General features: G+C 47.2%; 1 protein-coding gene across 1 annotated transcript in view; it reads right to left on the reverse strand.

Annotated features, from left to right (window-relative positions):
- The window catches only part of LOC104492830 (vascular endothelial growth factor receptor kdr-like), a gene marked incomplete at its 5' end in the record, with an annotated part of 83,165 nt that overhangs the window by 15,124 nt on the left and 43,554 nt on the right, over positions 1–24,487 (reverse strand). The window contains 13 exons of the mRNA XM_010135431.1: positions 2,269–2,380; positions 2,482–2,604; positions 3,522–3,619; positions 4,160–4,325; positions 5,252–5,340; positions 6,551–6,664; positions 9,023–9,127; positions 10,429–10,564; positions 11,793–11,899; positions 12,009–12,134; positions 13,435–13,581; positions 15,434–15,727; positions 22,456–22,564. Of these exons, the coding sequence (XP_010133733.1) occupies positions 2,269–2,380; positions 2,482–2,604; positions 3,522–3,619; positions 4,160–4,325; positions 5,252–5,340; positions 6,551–6,664; positions 9,023–9,127; positions 10,429–10,564; positions 11,793–11,899; positions 12,009–12,134; positions 13,435–13,581; positions 15,434–15,727; positions 22,456–22,564 (1,726 nt within the window). The remainder of the gene's footprint in view (positions 1–2,268; positions 2,381–2,481; positions 2,605–3,521; positions 3,620–4,159; positions 4,326–5,251; positions 5,341–6,550; positions 6,665–9,022; positions 9,128–10,428; positions 10,565–11,792; positions 11,900–12,008; positions 12,135–13,434; positions 13,582–15,433; positions 15,728–22,455; positions 22,565–24,487) is intronic.

Here is a 24,487-nt window from a genome sequence, read left to right on the forward strand (position 1 = left end):
TCAGCAGGATAATAAGATGCTGATGTTATACTACCAGGCACTGCTTGTTTACATAATTATCTTTGATTGCTTTTTGAACAGTGCACATTTAAATTCCAAGAGACACCGACATTCTGTAATGTGCTGTGAAAGTGAGGATGTATTAAACATCGCTGCCATTACCTGACACGAGCTGTGCTGACCCCAGTGAAATAATGCAAAGCTTAATGCAGACTCAGCCCCAAAGGAAAATTAACAGGCTCTCAAGTCCTCAGTTCCCCGTGTATCGCCAAACTGGATCCAGTCTGCCAGCCTTTCTGGAGGAAGCCTATCGTGCTTCATTCAACTTCTGACCCGAAATGACCCATGTCCAAACTGAACTGTGCATTTTACTGATCAGTATTTTTTTCCTTTTTTAGAGGGTGCTAAGTCTGTTGGACCCAGTAAAATGCAGCAGCTGTAAATGGGAGCCAAAACATACCCTGTAGCAACGACAAATAACTTCCATCCCCTGGCTCTCAATGATCTGTAAAACTTTTATATGAGAGTTCAATCAGTGACACAAATCCTTAATTAAATATTTATCGTGCGAGCTGCAGATGTGAGTAGTGCCAAACCACAGCCATGCCTGGATGATCCGTATGAAAAACCCTCTTGCAGAAAATGACTGCTTTTGAATCGGTGCCACGGACTGAAGAAGGTGGTTTGTGATCTACGTCATAACGAGGGCAGAGGCTGCGCTATGGATGGCAGCCCTCGGAGCAATGTGGTAGATTCCTCTGAATTCAGACGAGGACAAACTATTGTTCCAAGGGAGCTCCTCCATTTCGAAAAGAGGCTATCAAAAATTAAGAGAAACCAGATAAATTCTTTTTAAAAGCATTGGCTTCAGCTGGTTCCTTGGAGATGCCCGGTGAAGAGACTGTCCTCTCACACTAATGCTAATCCACCTTGAGTTATCTGTTAGAGCTGAGGAGTTGCTGGTGCTGCTGGAGCTTCGTCTTTCAGTGCTGGTTCAGGACACCTAACGGCAGCAGGTGATGCTGTTACAGAGCTGTGGAGGCGTCACAGCAGAGTAACAGGGCTCTAAATAGATAGGCCTGAACTGCTGAGAGCTGTAACCACCACCTGTTTTAGCCATCGGAGTGCGAACGTTCTGTTTCACACGCTGGTGTGAACTAGAGAAAAGTCCAGACCAAAGACAGTGACTGGCATCGGGTTGTGATTGCTGCAGCCAGCCCTAAATAAAGATTAGGGTAGAAACAGCTCCAGACCCTGCGTCCAGGTCTGGTCTTGGCATCTTGACCATCAGTTTCAACTGATCCATGAACCGAAGACAGTAGGAGATTACAGAGCCCGCTTTAAAATTCAGCAGCTTCAGTTGACAATGCTTCTTGTTTTCTTTTGTCTACGAGTGCTGATTAAAAAGCCAGAGCCAACATTCCTAAATTCCCTCAGGAAAGCAAAACTTGCCACTCCGCAAGGAGAATTCGAGAGCGGCAAAGACCAGCTGTCTGTCAGACTGCTTGTCTGCGTGTGCGGGCTTTATCTGCTGGACAGGAACCAGCAGATCTCAGTGAGGCCGAGATTTCTAACAGCACCAGCAGATGAAATCTATAGCACCATGACTATTCTTGCAAAAATGTTGTGGCTTGTAAACCATATGGCCAGAAGAGTATGAATTCTACCTGTTGGCTGCCAAAGTGACTTAGGCAGAGACCAGCACTGGTTCTCCGATCAACCTGATGGCACCTGCTGCCAGTACAGTTCCTTTTCTTAGGTTTTGTGGAGCAGCTAATCGAGCTGGGAGAAATGCCTTGTGGGCAAACTCCCTTGTGCTCCCTGGGCTGCCACCGGCAACACCGGAGCCCTGTGTCTGCAGCAGTGGAATCCTCTGCAGCCTTGGAGCCGGGGGTCTCCTGAAGCAGCCTGCTTCAAGGAAAATAGGCATCGGCAGGGAACTTCTGCATCACCCTCACAGCAGTATTTCATGCCTGAGCAGCAGAGGCTTGTGTTAGCGCTGTGCTCTGTTGCTTTCAGCTATTACAAATGTTAGGTCCTGGATTTGTTTTGTTCCTCTCTCCCTAATGTTTACTCTTTTCATGTACTTTGCCAAGTGGAGTTGTTACTGACTTCAGTCCAGTGACTTTATTTTACACCTGATCTGCACTGTGCACCTCTACTAACTGAAATGGAAACATGGCACCATGTCTTCATCCTGTGTTAAAAGCTCCTCTTAGCAATGGAGCCATGAATTAGGGGAAAAAAGGGCTTTTAAATCTTTCTTACCTAGAGAAAATATTTCCCATAGGAGCACTCCAAAAGACCATACGTCACTCTGCGTTGTGTAAATTTTGTCAAAAATAGCTTCTGGAGCCATCCATTTGAGCGGAAGTCTTGCCTGAGAATGCAAAAGACACAAAGTGTGGGCAGCGCTGCTGTTAGGAACCTGCCCGAGCCCCAGGGGAATGAAAACTTGAGCCAGGGGCTTCTTCCACTTACATCTCCTTTCCGTACGTAGTCGGGGTCTTTGTAAATATCCCTGGCTAGTCCGAAGTCACAGATCTTGACCACGTTGTTCTCTGAAAGAAGGATGTTCCTTGCTGCCAAATCGCGATGGATGCACTGTGAAGGAATGAGGACAAGCAAGATCAGAGGCGCTGCCTGGACCACGAGCCCCTGCCAGAGCTGAAAGCATGAGCCCTTCTTTGGAAATGGAAAGATAAATGAACTTCTGTGGTGAGCAGGTTAGAGAAGGACAACGTGTGTGGGAACCTGCCGCAAATATACTGGCAGAAGAGAAAACAGGGGGACAAGCCAAGCATTAGTCAGTTTTCTGATTTTTCTGTGTGGAATAACTCTCACAGTTCTGATGAGGTGAAGGGAATGCTCCTCCCCAGCTAGAAGTTGCAGGAAATTGGGGAGGGGGCAAAAAGCAGCCACAGCTCCATTTGCAGATGCAGCCCCCTGGGTGTGTGAGACTGGGGTGACTGTGCTGGTGATCGCTGGAGGTGCTGCCCTGGGAGCTGTGTGGGAAGTGCAAGGTCTCACTTTTGTGCATACTTCGGCCTGGGTGTGACATTCAATGTGCTTGTAAAGCTGACATTGCACAGGCTGCGAACAGACGCCTTTTTTAATCCCAAAGCCGTGCTAACTTTGCGGATATTCTCCGCCATTGCTGATGAGCTAAATATCTGGGTGGACACTCCCTCTTGGCTTTTCAGGAGCGCTTTTGTTGACCGTGCTAGTAGGATCTTGCTCTATGAGAAGCCTTTTGTGTATTTATTTATGAGACAGTTCTGTGAACTGTCTTACAATCCGTATTCACTCCTTCTATCTAAACTCCTGTGGTACAGATGCCAGTTCTTGTAGCCAAGAACATGGTGGCTGTTCCTTCAGTGCTACCTGTTGCTTAACCACCAGGGCTCACAGGACCTCCAACTTGCTAATTACTCAGGTTCAAAAGTGTATCTGGATTTCTTCATATCAGATGGTTATGGTTCTGTGAAAGAAGTTCAGCCTTGCTGTTTTAATGAGCTCACTTTTCGGGAGGCGAGGAACTCCATGCCTTTTGCCACTTGGAAGCTATAGCAAATCAGGTCCTCCAAAGTCAAGGGCCTCTTGTACAGATCCTCAGCATCTAGGGGAGATCACAGACAGCAAAACACTCAAGCAACAAGTCCAGACTCTTTTGGCACTGGTGCCACTTGCATGCTGATGACCCCAGCCCTGCATCTGAGCGTTGTCACACGAGTTCTTAGTAGGATTACTGGTTTAGGAGCCACTGACCTAGAGGCAGAAGATCAGATGATTAAAAAAGTTCCACCCAACATTAATCATGTCATTTAGCTGTGGAGAAGACAACATCTGAGGTAAAAGCGAGGGAAATTATTTATAGTGAGTGAGTGAGTGACGAGGCTGGGGATAGCATGGCCCCACAAATCTGTAAAATACAGCCATTACTCCTCTTACACACTGGGCAGCTTTTATATACACACGTTACTGCAAACCACTTGTGAGAACCTGGGAGTGGGGCGCAGGCAGAAGGCAGAACCTGTCATTTCAGGAACAAGTCAGGCTGTGTGAGGGCTTCTGGAGTGTGTGACAGTGTGTGTGGCACCCAGCCAAGGAGCAGAAATCTTTACAACAGAAGATCTGCGATTAGGTAGGTTTCCTTTACCTTCTTCATCATCTTCTGAATCGCTGTAACTCTTATCTTCAATAAATCCTGAGCTGGCAGAGCTTCCTGTGCTGGCTACACTCTCCAGGCGCCTCTTGATCAGTTCAGTCAAATCGCTGTTGGACTCATCCAGACTTTTCTCTGCTTGGTCGGAGTTATCCTGAGACTAGAAATGGTATAAAAGTGATTTTTAACTTTGGGTGATGCAGTGCCTGAGGATTCAAAATACGTGACAGAATGGCCGATGGAGAAAGTGTCCTCTGAAGATGAGCTCAGAACCTGTTTGAACCCGATGCTCCCTCAACAGCGGAACTAGTGAAGCCTCATTTCCCACTTATTGATACAGAACCTCCCGTTTTACTGGTAGTAATGGTGCACCATAAAAGTGAGCTGGAAGCTGGCGGTGTGAGGCTAGTATATGAGCAGAGAGATACTCTAATTCTGTACCTCTCGCTTTCACAGGCAACTGAGCTAAACCCCCCAGGTCTAGGAATGTGCCTGATGTGCGCTGTAACACGCCTGTCTCACCCTGGCCTGGGGAGGGAGACATAACCTGTCCCTGTACTGCTGGAAAACAACGATGAGAAGAGACGTTCGGAGTGACTGTACCAGGAAAATCTCCTTCTCTCACACAAAGGACCTTGTGTACTTCTGTGCCTGTTCACAGTAGCTATAATAATAATATTAATAACAACAGCAATAATAATGGTAGAATCATTGGGGGAAATAATCATGTTGGGGCTCTGGTTTCTGGCAGGGCTTAGCTCAGAGAGCCGGTGCCGTGCTGGTTTTTTTGCAGGCAGGAGGTAGTCCCATCCACCCCCCATCACTGATTTCTGGCCTCCTGTGTCCTCCCCCATATTTGCAACTAATTCTTTAGTAGGTGCTAGAACAGAGGAGGGTGGGAGTGAGAGGCTACAGGGACAAGTTTCCTTTTCTTGCCCATACAAATTGAAACGTGGTGAGAAAATCAAGTGCCTACGTAAACACCAGACTGTCTCGGTGCCAGTGCAGAAACCCCCCCAACTTGTGGTCAGAGTTGTTAATTCTCTGCCTCGTGAGTAGGAGAAGCCTGCGATTTCATTTTTTTACCTTGTATGCAATGAAATCTCCTCGTTTTCCTCTTAGGTAGTTGGACAGATTTCCATATTTGCAATATTCTACTATGACCATTAAAGGACCTAAAAAGACAGTGAAAGTCCAGTGAGGTTTGAAGCACCGCAAAGCGCTTAACAGTGACTTGTCCTCACGAATCCTCTTCAAAACAAGTAAAGGCTGTCACTCCTGTTACCCAGAGGAGGAAATCAGGAACCAGGGAAGCGATGCTCCAGCAGCGCACAGTCAGTAGTGGGTATGGAGAGAAGGGAACCCCTTACTCATTCTTAGTTTTCCCCATTAGATGGTAACAGTTGGTATTTATTCCTTATTTATAAACAAAGGAAAATTTAGAATGATGAATAAGAATATACAATCCCATCTGCTAGGGAGGCTGGTTTGCTCTATACATAGATCTGTAGCGTGGAGCAATCTTCACTCCCTCTGCTGCCTTCTCTGTTGTTTGGTTTGGGTGGGGTTGATGCCATAGAGGCAGTAAAAAGATAGATAGATCTTTTTATCTACTTACATAGATCTGCAGGCTCACGGACAGATCTAAATCAAAAGTTGCAGAAATACTTAGTCCGAAGTTTTGGGAAGCTTGGGAAGTCCTATCAATTTCTTCCTTTCTTATTTCTGTGCAAACGAGTTCAGTGCAATTGCTGCTTTTGTGCTATTATGCATATTTTTAAGATCTGCTTGAAAATGCTTTTATGTTTCAGTGTGAGCTGTTGGGGAAAAGGTACGCTCTCTGCCTTTAGCAGAATCGCTGCTTTTTGTAACCCTCACAGGCGAGATCAGGTGAAACTGTGGCACTAGAATGCCTATAAACCTGTGTTACTGTCGATACTAAGCTGCCAGACTTTCATGTCCAGAAACCTTTTCCTGTCCAGAAGGACAGTAGTTTAGACTTGGGAGTTTGGATTTCAAAGGAAAAGTGCCGAGCGCTGCCCTTGGCCGTTTGGGAAGGAGGCAGCTCCAAGCAACGCCTCTGGCTGGCCGTACTGGAACCGTCTGCCTCCTTGGCCCGTGATAGCCTGCGTGCCTATGGTCTACAAACAATATTGACTGAAAAGGCTGAGAGCAGGGCTGTGGGGGAGGACGTTCAGAAACCACTGATGAGATGTGGCCCTATTCTGCAGGAGCAGAAGCTTTCCTCTGAGCAGAGAGGTAGAAGTGTTTGTGCTTGCATGAGCTGCATGTGTGTGGGGCTTGGACCCCACCACACCACACCCCAACACCAGAGCGTCTGAAAAGTGTTTCCTCTTTGCTCCTCATTTACTGAGGACTTCTCACCTCCAGCTTTGGTGCAGGCTCCCAGCAGGTTGACCACATTCAGGTGATGTCCTATATGGATGAGGATCTTCAGTTCAGACATTAAGGCCTTGCATTCATTAGTAGTTGCACATTCTGCTTAAGATAAACAGGAAAAATATCATCTTTACACAACAGGATATTTTTGACAGGACAGAGCAAGATCCTGTTTATACTTGGAAACAAAACCCTCCCAGGTTACTCACGATATTTTTGCTTTTCAGACTCTTAAACAGATAATAATTCATCCGCTTCATTGTCTGTTGACCTTTATGAAGTGGAAGAACACTTTATCTTTTGGGTGACTCTTCCTTTCTCTAGCATGGGTTATGGAGGGTTACTGTCCCATAGGAGAACCCTCCTATTTTGCAAGCCTAGCGATGGAACAACCAGCCACTCCAAACCACAGCAGCACACGGAAGAATGTGTGCCCCCTTCTATAAAGGTGATGTGAGTTTACTAGTACTTCTTTACAATACCTTGGAAGATATTTTCCCACAATACTGAGCAACTGTGCGCTGTGCAAGTGCCGGAGGAATCCCACACATCTGTAATTTGGGTACCAAAACGTACTGGAGAGTGTGCGGCATTACTAAATTTCAACCCTGTGATCTCATCAACCTAAGAAATACATTTTCCAGCCAAGCAGAGGGGAGCATATTCGTGTGTGAACCATGAACGTGACCCTTGATGAAGCGCTGGCTGGCCAGTTACACGGCAGCTTCATTCTCGTTTGCTGCCAAAGCTAAGGCAGGCACTCTCAGACCAGAGCATCATTCAGATGCTGGCTTGTTTCCTCGGCCTTCTTTCCAAAACTGTCATGCTGTATTTTAACAAAAGGAGCTGCATCCTATTTCCTCTGGTTTTGCCTTTGCATCATGTAAGATTTAAATAAGAAGAAGCAGTTCCGTAACAGATCATTCAGTGTGACAAAGTGTAAGCTCCTCATCTGTTTGTAGAATTCTCCATAAATAAATCTTTCACCCAACTGTGTCATAAAGAAGGAGCTATTTCAAGCCCAAGATTTCTTTAGTCAACAGCGTTTGTAGACGGGGGTGTACCTGGGTGGCGTTGCTCCTTATTTACCCTGGCGCGAGCCAGAGCACACACCTGTAAAATCTAACAGAGCAGCCTCAGGAGTGTCTCAGATAATCTTGCACATTAAGTCTTGGCCTTCAACCCCGAACTGATACCAGCCTGCTTCCCGGAGATGACAGGTAGTGCCAGAATTGCAGGCATCTCCAGAGCCTTTGTTTTTTCCTGAATGCATTGACTCTCATTAGAGAATCTGCTTTATCCAGGAAAGTGATGGATTATGGGCATGTTAGTTGGGGAGGGACAGGTTAGAGCAGGAGGCTGCTGCCTCCACTGGGGAAGGATGGTGTCAAATGATGGAGGAACTGTCAAATAGTTTGCTGAATATGTGCAGGCAGGGTGGAATTGATGTGAGGATCGGTTGGGAAGCACAGCATGGAAGTGAATGAAACCCCAGAGCTATCTGGGGCAGTAAGTTTTGGATGGGGAAGGGAGTGTGTCTGGATCAGGGGCTTCTGTAGGATGTTTCAGGGATCTGGAGGTGGGCATGGAATAGAAGAAACAACAGCAGGAGAGAAGGTGATCTGGACATTTACTGACTGACACAGAGAAGGCAGACCAGGTTCAGAGGAGGTCCAGAGAGGTGATAAACCAATGGTTTTGAAATTTCAGAGAGATTGAAGCGGTGGAGCACCAGCAGAGGCAGCTATAGCAGAAGCCAAATGCCGTGATGGAAGTTCCTGAATCACGGCATTGCAGGGGTTAATCCTGTCATGCAGCAGCAATGCGGAGCAATGTGGGCTATGAAAAGCCATCCAGTGAGCATCGATTGTGCCTCAGAAAAATTCCTAAGTGAACCGTTAAAAACCTCCAACCCAGGCAGTCGATGGAGTGGCTGATGCATTTATTCATAAGGTGTCTGCAGAGGCTTTGTATGTAAATGTAATATGAAAGAACAGGCTCCCAGGTCCCCCTTCCCCACTACTGAATGGTAAAAGCTTTCCTTAATTCCAATAATTGCAAGCAAGTTGTCTCTAATTCACTCCCTTGGCATTGCTTTTTCTCAACCCCTTGAACTGTTCTACATCTGGAAGGGCTGCAATCGAAGGCTGAGATCCAATTTCAGACTATCTAATGTAATTACATTCTGTAATCTGTTTCCCTCCCAACCCTACAGACCTGGAAGCTGCTGTTTTCCTCCTCTAGGAATACAAGACTTAATCAGCAGCACAGCATGGAGCCCGCTTGTCATTTCCTCCATGTTAACATCCACTGTAGAATGACTAATTGCTCCCTTATGACAACCCCACTCCCTCCTGAACACAATGAACTTGGGACTGGTTTGGAGCTGAGAACTGGAAACCTCATCGCCCACAGGTTCCCTGAGGGGTCTGGTGAGAATCTCAGAGCGATATGTACCTTTAAGCATTTTTACGGCAACTGTTTTGCAGGTTGAAGATTTATCAATGCCAAAAGCAGACGCCTCCACCACCTTCCCAAAAGCACCATGACCCAGTGTTTTACCTAGAGAAGCAAGAGTCGAGAGTGAGCCAAAGGGGACTGACGGCAGTCGGCATCAGGTAAGAGGGGAACATGCATTCTCAGCTGTGCGAGAAATACAAGACTCCAGTGCCCAGGCACAACGTAGACGTAGACCGATAGTCAACAGCAGCCTGTATCGCATATCTGCCGTCTATGGATATAACCGCCGTGATTTATATCCATGTCACTTTGATGCAATACAGAGTGTGACAGAACAGAGGAGAGTCAATCAGTCTGCTCCTGGCTGAAGGTAAGGCTGTGTGGCGTGAGGGTACAGACATTCCCTGTGGTTGTCCTGAAGCCCAGGAAAGTCAGAGCTTGGGTTAAACAGAGAGGTGTGGACCCCTGATCCCTCATGACCCCCAGGCATGGAGACAGGCAGCTAAGGCACTCGGGCAGTCAGAACCCTTTAACCCTTCAGTTGTTGACACTTCTTTGATGTAAAAGCTATACTAAGTGGAACTTAAGATTATAATCTTTCTTTGTTTTCCCTTTCATTTGAATTTTCATGCCTGTATTACCTGATGTGCTCTGAGGGCTCTGGCCCTGCAGCAGAGTACACTGGGCATTATGGTGTGGCTTTTTGGTACTGCTAGTTTGACCTTATGTCCTGCCGTCGTCTCATTTTTTGTTGTTTTTGTCTGTCTTCCTCCTTCTCCCATGTTTTCCAGCTAGAGCACCAAGCACACACACAAATACAGATATATTCCCTGCACTCATCATTGCACACAGATGTTAGTTTCCCTATAAAAACACAACCTGCTTTCTACATTTTCTCGCTCCATCATCAAGGGAGTGGAGCTGTTGAATGAAATTTTGTTCATTTTCCCATGATCGCTCTTTAGAACTCAATGCTGAATTCACATGCTTGACAAGGAATTGATTCTTTGCTGGACTGATAGATCTCTTCAAAAGAAATTGCACTGCAGGACTGTCACCTCTCTGATTGGCTTCTTTCCCTTTTCCTCTCTGGGTGTGGAACCGTACTTCTAGCAGGAGCAGTACCTGGAGGTATTTTTCTTCCCTGTCCAGAGTTTGGCTTCACTTCCCCAAGAAAGAAAAAGAGGTGGTAGCTGTTTTGAGAGTGACACCACCTTTGCTTTTCTTCCCAAACCCTTCCTTTCCCCCCATTAAGGATGACCCTGAATCCTGTGCCTCTCTGCCAGTTCTCCCCAGGGCACTGGCACTAGTGACAGGCCACTTCTTGGGTTCTAGGACAGAGCCCTGACGTGGAGGAGCGTTAGGAATCATCACTCTACAGCAGTCATGCCCAAAGCACTCACCCAGGCGCAGTCTGTCTCTGGGGAACTCCCATTTACTGCTGTCGTAGGGGAGGCGGTCGCACTGCTCGTCAAGAGGCATTTCCTCCGGATCCATTATGATGGACAGGTATCCCGTTTTAATGTCGGTGGCATCCGGCTAAAAACAGGGAGTGGAGAAATTATTCACAGGATCTACCCTGCAGTTCTAAGGGGAGAGAGCTGTCGTCTGCAAGACTGAGTGCCGCCTGGGGAGTGCCACGGCTTCCAGCCTCAGCTCTGACGTGGTTCCATTATTCAGAACCATGGATGCATCACTTCGGCTTCCTGCCTCTCCTCTTCTATATCTGAGCAATAAATGTTTGTGTAGTTCTGCCACTCATGGCTGTTGGGAAGTGGCACTGATTAACGTTGGTAAACACCGAGGACATAAAATCCATCACTGTCCTCTGCCTGTGTCTGTTAAAGGACGTCGTGGGAGCTCCAGGAGTTGCACTTCCTGGTGCACTGCAGAGTGTTTTGGCATTTTCAGAGCATTGTGTTTTGCAGGCTCGATTCTCCATAGTTACCCACTTGATGGCTATTGCTCAGTACAATCTCAAATTGATTGAAAACTGGTGAAAACTGCTACCTCTAATGCTGCCAAGTGAGAAAACGTGATTTGGTGGGTCCTGTGAGCAGGCTGGCATGGCTGTAAAACATTAATAGGGAATTCACTCTTGTCCACAGCTCTGTCAGACTGAGGTCAAGCAGGAAGACAGGGGTTTAATCACTGTACTTGCAACAGGACGGGAAGTTTTCCTCAAGTACGGCGGATCAGCATCGGGACACTCGTTTGGTGACCTTCATTGCTGTGCTTGCCTTACTGTTTGCTCTTCGGTTTAGGAGAAATGGACATAAATTCCTTGGAACTTCACTGGAACTTCACTTTCTTCTGAGTCACAAAAGAGAAGTGAAGTAATAGCAAGACTTGGAGACAGCATAATCTGTGTGATTTGAGCTCCTTTCGAGAGCAAACATCCTGGGGTTTTCTTAAAACAGGGCCCCCTTCCATGCCTATGTTTCAGAGAAATCTTGGTGGGCAAGTGGTGAAATCAAGCCCTGATTTTGGGGGATTTAGGATTTTTTTTTGTTTGTTTCCTAATCTTGCAAGTCAGTTTGACTCATAAAGAGGGAGGAGCCTGATTTTGTGGTACGTGGAAGTGGGTAGAAATCTCACTAGTGCAGGCGTTCTCTTGAGAAGCCAAAGGACTAGCAGCAGAAATCTGGGCCTGAAATTTTATAGGAACATTTGGCCTAGTTTTTCTACCATCTGTCCCAACCATTTGTCCCTAAACTCTTGAATTACATATAAACCAGCCCCATCCCAGATGTTTGGAAGCTCTTACTTTTCTCAGTTTCCGAATGAACAGGGTCAGAAGAAGCCAGAAGAGGGTGGCAGCTAGCCCAGTGCAGACCAAAATGATCACTTCGATGTTGGATTTCTCCTCAGAACCTGTAGGTTCAACGTACAATGAAATTTTAAATGCAGCCAAAGTCCATGACTGAACTCGAGCTCTCCTTAGTCTTACACAACCCGCATTTCGCCTTAGCTTGGACCTCACCTTGTATTTTGATGAAGGCTGATGTGCTGTCTTGGCCCATGTCGTTGGATGCCTTGCATTCATAGAGCCCTTCATCATCCTTTTTCACTCGCTCGATGACCAGGGTATTATTTTCCATGGAAATTCCTGTTGTAAGAGATTCTGGTTAATATTATCACAATAACCTACCTCCCTTTTAGGAGACGGAGGACTGGAAATCAGCTCCCATCCGTGCAGGCCTGGTACACACTGTTGTTAAGAGGCATTTTAATACTATGGTCCTCATTATGGTCTGAGCAACCACCCTTTCCCTGACATTTTTATTCTCCTCAATACCTGTGTAAATAGCTTGGGGATTGTTTAACCAACAGCACACGTGACTGTTAATTTATTAGGAGCAGACAGAGCCTGAGCAAGCTTCTGTGGAAGAAGGGGCAGAAATACGGATTCACTTCAGGCTTTGAATCCAGTTGTAAGGACATTTTGAGCTGCTGGATGTTCTGTCTTTGAATCCTGTTGTTGTTAACAAGAGTACTGCACGGAACTTGCTATGCACTGTGCTGAAATATTTACCCTGAGGTGTTTTTTCCAAATATATTATTTATGTTTCCATTGGTTGGATGAGTTACATGCTTGTCCCTCTAGAATTATTTATAAAATTTCAGTAGCTATAAAGAGTTTCTCTCCGAACAGTCTGATCTGAATTATGGATGATCCTAGATTTCCTGCCTAGTCCAAGATGAAAAATTAAAGTCACAGGACCTGCTACTGCCGTGGGATTCTCCATGATTTACTGAAGATGTCAGGACAGAGAGCAGAGAAGGACTTCCGGGCTCAGGTGAGGGAGCCCATGCTCCCTGCCCGTGGTAGCACTGGACCGGTACTGCTGTGTACCAGCTGAGCTGAGAGCACATTCTCATCACCGTGTCAGAGAAAGGATGTGTGATGTCCCACAGCATGTCCCAGACCTGCCCATCAGGTCACTGCCCGCGGTGTGCCGCAGTGAACAGCTCCAGGGTGATCTGACTGTGCAGGCTCGTGTTTTCAGGCCGGCACCTACAGCCTCTGCCCCAGCATTGTGCACAAGCTGTTGTCTCCTCTGTGCAGGCTGCGCAGCGGCACGCTGTGCTCCTCAGTTCCCAATGCTGTGCTAATGTGCGCAGCCTCTCCCTGGCTGCAGACACGAAGGCTCCGCATGCGGAAGGCCAGTGCAGCGGCAGGCAGTGGGCTGCAGCCGGCTGGTGGCTTTGACCTCAAAGCCAAGCTGGGGACTGCTGCAGGGGTCTGGTGTGTTTGGATTTGTGGGTGTTTCCTGGGGTTGTGTGTTCCGTCCTGACTCAGCCGTGTGGGGGTACCGTGAAGTTGTAGGTCCTGTGGGGAACCCCCAAGTCCCTTCTCCCGTGGTGAGAACAAAACCACAGCACGCTCGGGAAGCGCATACGCTCACCTGATGCTGCCGAAATGGGGTAGCCGTTCTTCCTCCACGTAATCTGAGGCTCGGGTGTTCCACTGACTTTGCACTCCAGAATGATCTTGCCACTGATGTTAACCTCCAGATCCGTGAGGTTTTGTATCACATATGGTGCTGCCTTTGCTGCAGTCACAAAGGAAAACAGCACACCGTAAGATTTCAGATGGTAACTCCCTCAGCTCTGCCATCTTCTCTCCTTTGGCCTCTCCAGGCTGGAAGTGGCAAAGATTTGCTTGATGGGTGGTAGCAAAAATCCCCCAAAAGTTTATGGGGGAAGTGGGAGAGTTGATTTGTCTTGTTTTCAAACCAACTAAGCTTACATTCAGCTACAGCTCAAACCTGCTTGAGTTTCTCATCCTCTGAAGAAAACAGAGGACAGTGAGTGGGTAGAGCAAATGCAGAGTGAATGCAAAAAAAGAGAGGAGGAGGTGAAGAAGAAACAGATGTAAGGATTTTGTCTCCTCCATCGTGAGTGCAGTTACCTACTTATCATAAAGCATGTTAACCTCCATATGATGTTCATTTATAAGAGGTACAGGAAAGCAATAAGTAAAATCACAAACACAGGATAAAAAATACATAAACCCTGCAGTAAGGGCAGTGGCTGAGGGGTGTTAGTCCACTGCAAAGAGCTGGGTTGTGTAGGGGAAGGAGGGCTGGTTCCGAGGGGCATGGCCACACGTGTTCTCCAGAAGAATCGCCTCTCTGACATGTGCCAGACAAGCAACAGGCCCCAGTGATCAAGGCTGCGGATATCTCCTCAGTTTAGCTGTTTTTCCCATAGCCACCACGTGTAGGTGTCTGCGGAGGTGGAAATTTGACTACACGAATAAAAGTATCTGCCAGGGGAGAGACAAGTGAATTGCCTGAGTGCAGAGTGCCAAGAAAGCCCAATGCCTCCGTGGCAGATGATGCTGACAGGTGGCTCCGGGTCCAGTGGGGACAAGCCAAACTGCTAATGCTCTGTAATACCAGGGTGGGATTCTTTCCCTTCCTCCGCACTTCAGGGAGAGGCAGATGCTCGAGTCATTCCTCCAAATAAATCACCTCCCACTCAGGTAGCAGAGCTGTGCTGGCCACAGCCGTGGCGTGGGTGAGCATCCTCTCCTTGTGCCTGTGCCTGCACCGAGCAGGAAGGGACCAGGAGAGGGGAGTTGGCTGCACGGGGCAGCAGGCAGCACAGGAACGGTGCTCGCTGACTGAAACAAGGGTGCAGCCAGCACCGCACGGCCTGTTTTTTATCTCAGTGACAAGTGCTCGTGGCAGCACGGCTGGCCCGTCAGCATCGCACCATTAGTGTAAGCGGCCAGCCATTAATGTAAGCAGAGGTTAGTAAAATCTGAAATTGGCTCTTGGCTTTTGAAGGCCTCTGTCTCTTGCTCCTGAAAATTAGCGAGTTTCTACTGGGAGAGGCGTCCTGCTCTTTATATTCATAGAGCCAAAGAAACCAGGCTCCAGGATCTGTTACTATTTTTATGAAAATAAAAGGGTTGGGGGGTTGGATATAAGTAACAAAATACTGTTATTGCAATGAGGTACACCCTGTTTACCAGGACTCAATGGTGCTTGTCACTTGATTGTACCCTTGACCTGTGACATTTGTGATTACACCTGCTGGGTCCAAATCTGTTCAGTCATCCCAGCAGCTGTAAGTGGCCGATGTCTTCCACCAAAGCCATGTAGGTCTGGGGCGACAGTCCCAAATGACAGAGTTGTGCTGTTAGTAACACGGTGGGTGATGCCTTTTCTCTTGGGTCAACACCAAAGAGATCTGTACCCAGCATGGAGTTAGGAAGATAACATGTGAGAGAAACCCAGTCGAGAGCACGAAGTCTGTGTTGGGACAGTCCCTGAGAAACGCTGGGTGCCTTCTGCTTTGAGAGGCTTTGAGGGGAGCAGCAGTTGTGCAGCAGTTCTCCTCCGGCAGCAGAACGAGCAGAACATCCCACCACCCTTTCCCGCTGGCAGGACCTACCTCTGACGAGGAGCTGAGTGTGCTGTTCTAGCGTGTCGGTGCTGTTGTGCTGGTTCTGGGCTCTGCACCTGTAGAGGCCACTCTGTTCCTTTGTGATGTTAGTAATGACCAGTGTCAAGGAAATGGAATAGTTGTCGGTTTTCCTGATGAGGGAGTCACCGCGAGCCGCCTCTGTGGAGGGGTGATACCAGGCCAGGTGGCTGTAGATGTACTTGGAGGCCCGGCAGGTCAGCCGGACATCGTTCCCCACAATCGTTGTGACTTGTGGGTCTGTTTGCAACCCAGATGGCACATCTAGGAGGAAGGGAAAACATGTTTGCAATTTAGTCACAACTGAGAAGATCCCACCTGATGGTCAAATTTCAAAGACCAGCCAGAAGAGACCGAGCTGATCTTAACGAGTGCAGGCAGGCACTTGTGGATGGGGTAAGTGCATGAGCCTCTCACGGCCCAGGGCTGACCCGTGGTATTTGTGCCCTCAGCATTCTAATCGTTATGTTTTCGAGTAATGAAATACGAGTTTATCTGTAGAAGTCGTTAATGGCTGAGGAGTTTAATCGGGAGGGACTGCTGTATGGGGAGACAGAGGTGCTGGAGAGCGCCTCTCCTGTCTGCAGTCAGGGTTCAAAGCACAACTGCATAAGAATAGAGAAGCCCATTCCCATTTCTCAGGAGTAACACTTGCTTTCTTCAGCACTGAACAATATTCCAAGCTCTCTCTTATTTCAACTGGGCCAATATTTATTTTCGTCACATATGCCTTGATCACTGGATTAACTGATCTGATGGTCTGTAAGTCTCTGAGGCCTTTGTATTTGGAGGCACGAGTCCAATCTACCCACAGAGTAAGCTGTTTCTCGCTATAATTCAGTAACTTTTCACTCTAGAAAAGAAATCAATTTTCCTGAAGTGGCAAACTGAATCCATCTGAAGAAAAGAAAAACCATTTCTGAGTTGAATGCCGGAGTCTGGCCTACAGACACCTTCCTATTACTGCAGTGGCCACCAGAGACCTACAATTAACTTGTGTCGAAAAGATATTCTCTTCCCTTTTTATTCCATTCGTTTCCATGGTCTGTCCACCCAGCAGACAACCACCATGACCTGGAATTATTCTTCTGTCTGTCGGGGCAGGATTTTCAAGCAGCTGAGAGTGTTGAGGAGCCCCTTATGAACTTTACCAGGTGTAGTACGGGGATGGGCCACTCTGGGAGGACTCTCTCTGAGGCTCCTTCTGAACATGGACAGTTTGCAATACATCTGAGAGATCATTGCTCCGCCAACAAGCTGATAGTAAGATGCTTTCTCAAGCCAGGATGAACTGGGTGGTACTTGGAGAAGGACAGATGTCTGCATTGCACTTGCAACCTGACAAATTCCACATGGGAGCTGGAATTCGGCCAGGGGCTCACGCTGCAAACTCTTGCAAAAAGTTCTGCCAAAGCGATAGTTGAGCATAAATAGTGAGGCTGTTGAAATAACCGATCTGCCTTGTAATAAAACATATATTGCAGAAAATGCAGAGCCCTGAAGGAGCTCTCAGATATGATTGGAAGTCTCTCTTCTTCACAAGTCATCTGGAATAGAACCAATAAGCTTTGCTTCATGGTTTTTAAAGACTGGCACCAGAAATGTTTTACGAAAGATCCAAGAACAGAAGAGACCCCCCCAGGCCACAGCTGTGGAAGTTGTTATTTGTCTTTTCTTTCCTTTTCATGAAATTTCAGTTTACTTTACAGTGTTTTGTTAGGCTCAGTCGCTCTCTTAGCGCTCGCTAAGACTGATGCACACTCAGACTGACTCGTTTAAGTCATCGGTTCCTCGCATCTGATGTCCCGCTGTTCCAACAGCGTGTCAGGATAACACTTATCAAAAAGGGGGAAAAGTCTGAGGCCAGCAGATCTTTCTGAACAGGAGGAATTAAGGTCCAGGAAAAACAGTGGGATGTGGCGTGAGCAGCATCTCAGCATCTCTCCTGAGTCTTCAAGCCACAGTAGAGAAGAATGCCCTATTCAGTTGCTGCCGCCTTGGTTTCTCCTCTAAGCATTTGCTGTTTGCTCTAGGAAGAGTTGCAGTACTAAGGTAGGGGGAGCTTTGGTTAGACTCAGTTCTTCAGTAAGCTCAGCCATCTGGGAGGCCTCCTGAGTTCACCTCCAGGCTGAATTAGCCTATGATGCTAAGTGAAAGCATAGAGGGATTCCAGGGAAGCCCTGCAGATCCACAAGACAACCTAAACCTCGGTCGGGAGCGCTTGGGCTGGCAGACGCGTTTGCCCTCACTTCTGCCTCTCAGGAAGCCTTTTCTTCAGGAGCATTTCTTTTTCTAGCTTGCATCGGATTTGTGTCGCAGGGTGGGTGTCCCTGAATGGCTGTGGGAGACCTCCCACCCCAGGGGAAACACGGCATCTTCTGGGATAAGGCACCGGCTTGTGTATGGCAGGGCCAGCACGGGTGGGAGCGCCCGGAGATCTCTGGTGCTCATGCCCAGTCGGGCTGATGTGTTAATTTCCAAGCCCTAAATCGTGAAGGATGCTCGATAGTTCCACCTTCGTGCTGGACTTCACCAGTGCAGGGTTTTTTCTGCAGCCTATCATTCTGGGAGCAGAGGGTCGCTTGTTTTTCTTGTCATTTCTCCTACCGACATTTTTTATTTAGCATTTGAAATATTTTTAGCTGGAACCTGTGCTATTCTCTTCCACCTTCTTAGCCTTTCAAGCAGCTCTTTCGACTCCAATAGAATATTCATTGATTTTCACTACAGTGCAAGGAAGGAGAGGGGGGGAAAAAAAGATCTTTCTTGCTCTCCTCCCCCTTTTCCTCCTCCTACCTGGATTATCTGGGAAGTAACTGCAGCTTTGAGAGTACGTTATAAGTCAGTTCATCTCTGAGACTACTTTGCTTACACAATCTTGAACCTGAGCAGTCATTGGCTTCCCCTCTCTGAACAGATACAGTGTTTTATAAGACTCCTAATAAGCTGGCTGAAAGAATGCACCGTGGGGCCTTTTCTCTTTTATCAGCAGTAACCAAACATTTGTCTTTCGTATTGTATTACAGTGTAGTAGCCGCAAATTTCTCTCTTGACTGTGTGGGATTCCATGGCAAAATAGGGAAATGAGCCATCAGGGGAAGGTGAAAAGTCAGCGTAAATCAAAAGAAAGTCTGGCTCCATTTGTATTTACAAGGAATTAATTGGTTTTAATTTCCTGTGCTTTGCACAATAATCTGTGTAATTCAAAACTCCTGCTTTCCCCAATTCCACCCTGGTGCCTGTCGGGGTGGGGGGTTGCTGTCAGGCATATGCATGGAGGGAGAGTGAGAAAAAGGAAGGGAGAGCCCTGCCATCTGAATCAGCACAGGGCTTCCCATAAATCCTGTAAACATGTCAGGAGCGAGCGAATCGGGAGTGGCAAGCAGTCGCAGGACAGCCTGGCTCATACATTGTTTGAGTATCAGAGAGCAGATTTTTATCACGTGTTTGAAATAGAATATTTTTTCTGGTAAAAATCTTTAACTCCATTTTTCTGGGCTTTTGCAATCAGATAAGCTCTTGAAAAAGGGCTTTTGTTATTATTTGTTATTCTTGCCATAATTCATTTATATTCCAAGAACGTTCAGAGGTTGCATGTGGGTGGGATCTCATTTTGTTGTATGTAGTACAATCACACAAAGGCTAGAATTTGATTTACTGTGCACCTACAGGAATATAGAGTTACCCTTTCCAAGGTGCAGACCAGAGATTAGAAGGTAAACAATACTTGTTCGTGGCAGAGAAAACCTCCAGGAGGCATCAGGTCAGCCTTGCACCGCACCAGGAGGGCTGCAGTCTGCCTCCGGTGTCCTTGGGTGCATCACCGGTGATAGGCACTGACACGAGGCAGCTCTGAGCGCCTGGTAGCTCCCCACATTGCCTCTGCCCGTGGCAAAGCAGCCATCTGACTTCAGTGGGAACACCGGGGTCAAAACTGGGGTAGGCAAAATAGGCAGGAGACACATTTAGCTTCCACAGCAATAAAAAGGATTTACACACGCAACAATACTGGGATAAGAGTTAGGCCAGGCTGTGATGGGTAACCGGGCTACTGTGCTGCTGTGGGAGCTTCTGCTGCCGTGAACAGCTTCAGTGGGACCCTGACAGTCAGGACAGCTGCAGAAAGCGCTCAGAAACACTTCAGGGCTGTCCCTGAATGAGAAGATTTCTCATCACATTGGATCCCTTATATGGTTTGGTTTCAGCATGACCTCCAAACCCTGCTGACCTTTCACTGAAATGAGTTCTGCTGGCAAAGAAATGATTTAAAAATAGATACCAGGGCTATTTCTAGTGTCCGTGGGAGTTTTTGTGGGGGCTTTGCGGTGGAAGAACAAAATGGCTGTTGACGTTATTCCGTTGGGATAAATAAATTTTTCTGAGATGAATCTGGTGGTGATGATACACCAGCCCGAAGCATGGCCTGACCCCAGAAAGCAGGTGCAGCCTGGAGAACACCTGATGGAGCTTCCCTGTAACGTTTTGCTCTGTCCTGACAAGACTTTTCAACCCTGACCTAGTGGAGCAGGTTTTGGAGGGGAGAAGAGCCTTTAGCCTCTGTATCACCTTCAGATTTCTTAATCAGGGAGGAGTTCATTCTGCTCAATTCATCCAGAATGTTTGAGAGCAGCTCAGGATCCCCCAGCTCGTTTGGTGGTAGGAGGGAATGGCAGATCAGATCTTTAAAATCAACAAATTAATTGTGGAGTCCCACAAACAGCCCTGTGAAGAGCTATGAACATGTACTAGATGTTGTCCTAAAGGCCCACACATCACTTGTGTGTCCAGACTCTAACTCAGCCTTTATCTCAGCTTTGAGGTTCAATCTGCATAAAACTCACCAGCCTGGCACTTGTAAAGTGGCTTCCTTAGAGCCTTATGCTTTTGGTACCTCCGTTTGTACCTCACAAACTGTCCCTGAATGTCCCTCCAGCACTGAGACTAGTGGCATCTCCTGGCAGTCACTTAAACCCTCTCCAGTTGCTCCTAGTAGAAGGCAGTGCCTTGTGACCATCTGTGAGGCAGCAGCTCCTGGAGCAGCCTGGCCGCTTGCTGGAGTCAGAGGCGTTACTCAGCAGAGGACCGTCCCGTGAAGAACCCTGCAGCGGGTCACCCTGCTGCTCTTTTACCGCTGCAGCATGAGCTACTTTAGGCTCAGGATGGCCGCATTTAGAAAGATTTCATCCACTATTTTTAAACTCTGCACTTATAAAAAGTCAGTCGTGCTCGGTCAGCGTCTGCCTCTTCCCCAGAATGGCACAGACTCACAGTCTTTCCTCCGCAGACAAGAAGGTATCTGTCTTGCCAAGCCCTGTTCACCTCCTGGGCTCTTTTGGTGGAAACATTCCCACCATCACCGCTGACAGAAATTTTGTCCAGTGATTCATTTCCTTCATAATTAAAATGGCATGATTAAAACATTTGTGTCTCAAAACATTGCTAGACTGATCTTAAATTAAAAAAATCTGAAATATTAATGCACTGGGGGGAAAAAAAGCCCTACGTAACTTTATTATTACAAAGAAAACATAGTTGTGAAAGGTGCGAGGACTGGTTGAACCCTTTGAATGTGACCTGCTAGTTGCCTGTTTAGTTGCTGCGGCATTGGTTCTACTCACCAAGCGTCACGGAGTGCTGTGAAGGGCTTTGGGTAACCCAGCCAAATGTAGTAACTGCCAGAGTTCAGAACTACAACAAACCCACGTGAAGGCTCAACACTTGGAGGTGGAGAAGAGGAAGATTAATAGGTGGTCTTCAGCCTGCCTTGGGCATCTTGAGGACCTCTTATGTCTGAGCTGGGTGTCCCAAAAGTGCACCTTGAAGGGCTTTTGGCTTGATAAATAGGAGTTAAGCCTCTGGAAAAATCTTTTGGAGGCTTAAACCTTCTTCTGTCTCCATAAGGCATTGGGGTGGTACGAAGAGGCTGTAAATCGAGGTGAAATCTTTCCCCCATAGGGCAGCAGCTTCGTTATCGTTGACATGTTTCGTATTAGCACTTCTGTGTGGTAAGTGTAATACATTTAGTGAGCCCTTGCTTGGGTTTGAAAATTGCTGGATTACTTCTGCGCAATGGAGTCACACAACACAGGACACGAGAGAGGCAGAAGAGTGCAGAGCACTGCCGCGGGCCACCTTCACCCTCCGAACTTCCTTCGTGGGGAAGAAACTGGTCAGTGAGAATGAGACATTTACCTTCCAGAACACTGCTGCACTCCTTGGTCTAAGAATTGTTATTCTGATGCAAATTCTACCAGCTAACATCCACTCATCCAGAAAGGGAGCAGAGAAATGATTCAGATTGTTCCGGGTAAGCACTTGAACAAGGCTGTTCCTGCGCTCTTCTCTTGTTTTAAACTCCCATCTCTCCTAAAAGCATTGTGTAGGTCTTGATCTCACTACTAAAGAATTTCTGTGTTGAAAGGTTAAGCAGATATTTGTTTGGATTTGTGTTCTTTGGAGAAATAGCATGTCCACCTCCTTCCTCCTTAAAGGGCACTGGAAAGGCTAATTGCTCAGGCGGGGTTCCAGTGTCACAACAACTCCCAGTGATAGCAGCCCCGGATTAGGGCTGAAGACTGGCCTTGCTCACCTTTGCTATGTCTGCTGACTTAACTGGAGACCAACCGTTCTCCTGAGTCAGGGAGAAGCTTCAGGCCTTTGGATAACTACAAAGGACTTAGTTTTTGCTGGAGGATTCACGAGGACAGCATTCAAATGCCAATGAGCGTTGCTTCAAGACATAGACCCAGGACCTGCATCTGCAGCTTGGAAAGGGCAAAAGGGGCATCAGGTCTGATGCTGGACAAGTCAAACTCAGCTCTGCACTGACACAGGGCCCAACCTTGAATGTGGTGAAGAGCCCGGAACTGTGCGACCGGGACAGCTCTGGAAACACAACCTGCAGAGGTTCCCAGAATTTTTAATGAGCAGTCAACAGCCACAGAAAACTTCAAGGGAAATCAGTTTTGTGCAGTGTCTCTTGCGGTGTTTACCTGAGACATAGAACTCAATGCTCCTCTCCTCTTCGCCGACCTTGTTTGAAGCCACGCAGTAATAGATTCCTGATGCACTGCTGTTTTCCATCGTGAGTGTGCTCACAATCTGCCAAGCAAGGAGAGAAGATGTAAAGGCTTTGAGTCTAGGGTGGGCTTAGCAGAAAGGCTTGAGAGTAGTGGATAAGTATGAGTTTGGTGGTAGAAAACCAGATAACAAAGGAGTTTCTAGTAATGAGTGAAGCTCAAACAGACAAGTGCTTCTATTAGGTATTTGGTCTGTCATCTCACATCACCTCAGCCCAGTTAATTCTCTTCCCTCCTCATTCCTAAACATCCCCCTTCCTTTCTTCCTGTCTCCACCATGAAGAACATGGGGTTCCTCTTTGACACACTGCCAAGATCTTTGTGTGACAACATCAGCAAAAAGCTAAAGTGAAGGACCTGGAAGATTCATCTAAGACACTGGAAATGAGGGCCCACATCCACCTGTTTTCTTTTCTGCTCTTCAGTTACGGTTCTGTGAGTAACAGGACACCCACATCTGCACGGTAAGCAGGTCATTCATGTGCATGTGGTGTGAAGAACTTTGCAGGACTTTACTTTGCTTCTCTTTGCAATAAGAAAGGAGGATCATGAAAGAGAAGGAAGGAACACTTGTCCTGAGCTTCACCACACAGACAGAAGAAGAGGTTCAGTTACTCTTGGGGCTGAACTCAAACACATCCTTAAGAACTTGGGTCCCTTAAACCTCCTAAGCTGCTGCTTCTGTCTAGGGCCGTCTGAACGAGGAGCTGTCCATATGGCATTCCCCTGTCCCTGTCATGATGCAACACCACAAGCTCTTGGAGGACTATCCACAGGTCGTGTCTAACTGTTTCTAGCACCACCTTTGGGCTGCTAGCAGAAGAGCAGGGACTAACCCAGCAAGACAGAGATGTTCTTGCAGGATTACGTTGCTTCCCCTGCAGCCATTCACCTGAGGAACACTGAGCCCTCACATTTGGAACAAATATCACTTTCTTTGCCATCCTCTCTAAGGACTTTGAGAGTCAAAACTTATAACACCCTCTGGCCCTTTGTCCTTATCTCCAGAGAGCGCTTTGAAGTGCACAAAAGCATCTCTGGACTTTCTTTTTAATATCCTAAGCTAAACTCACACAAGACATTCCTTTACTCCTCATAAAGCTGCACCACGAATTTCTCTGCGGCTGTAAGAGATGTATTTTCAAAGAGTTATTTAAGATTTTCTGAGCTTTGGCACTTGAAATCCTGCAGGGAAATGACTTTCAAAGGATGTGATCCCACGTGCGCTTTGTATTCTAATGGGGAACGTTTTCAGCAGAATAACTGGGAGGTGGAAAAGTATCTACCTTTCATGGCACCGAATACAGAAATTAAACAAGAATAGGGGCAAACCCCATTTAGGGGTGAAAACAGGAGACCAGTAAAGCCAGTTCCCTCTGGTGTCCACCGAAGAAAGAGCCGCACAGTTCTGACTGATTTATGATGTGAAAATAGCTCTAACATGGAGATAAAATCACCCAGAGCAGCAGTCTGCTCCTCCTCCTTTTTCTGTTCCTGCAGAGTGGGCCTAATGCCACAGGTTAGCAACCAGCCCATGTTCAGAGCGCTGCCCTGACGTTAAGCAGTGCTCGCTGCCTTTGAGTTACTGCCCGGTCAGGACCGAGATCTTTCTTCTCATGAGTACTGGATCTTAGATTTATATTTGGAACTAGAAGAGGCCAATATCAATGTACGTGCGGAGAACAGAGGGGATAAATCCGGGTGGCTATTTAACAGCTATTAGTCTTGCTAAGTGACAGCACTAGCTGGGAAGACGAGGATAATACTGTAGAGCCAGTTACAATCATAAAGGGGAACATAATTATCCATTTTGGAATACGTCCAAAGCGTTGGGGTGACACTGGGACTCTGCTGAAAACTGATGCAATGCCTCAAGCTGTGTTTGGTGGCCCAGAGGTAAAGGCGCTCGTACGCTCAGGAACACTCACAGAGGTAATGTCTGCAA

Source organism: Buceros rhinoceros, unplaced genomic scaffold (assembly GCF_000710305.1).
Source record: "Buceros rhinoceros silvestris isolate BGI_N320 unplaced genomic scaffold, ASM71030v1 scaffold8624, whole genome shotgun sequence".
Taxonomy (NCBI): domain Eukaryota; kingdom Metazoa; phylum Chordata; class Aves; order Bucerotiformes; family Bucerotidae; genus Buceros; species Buceros rhinoceros.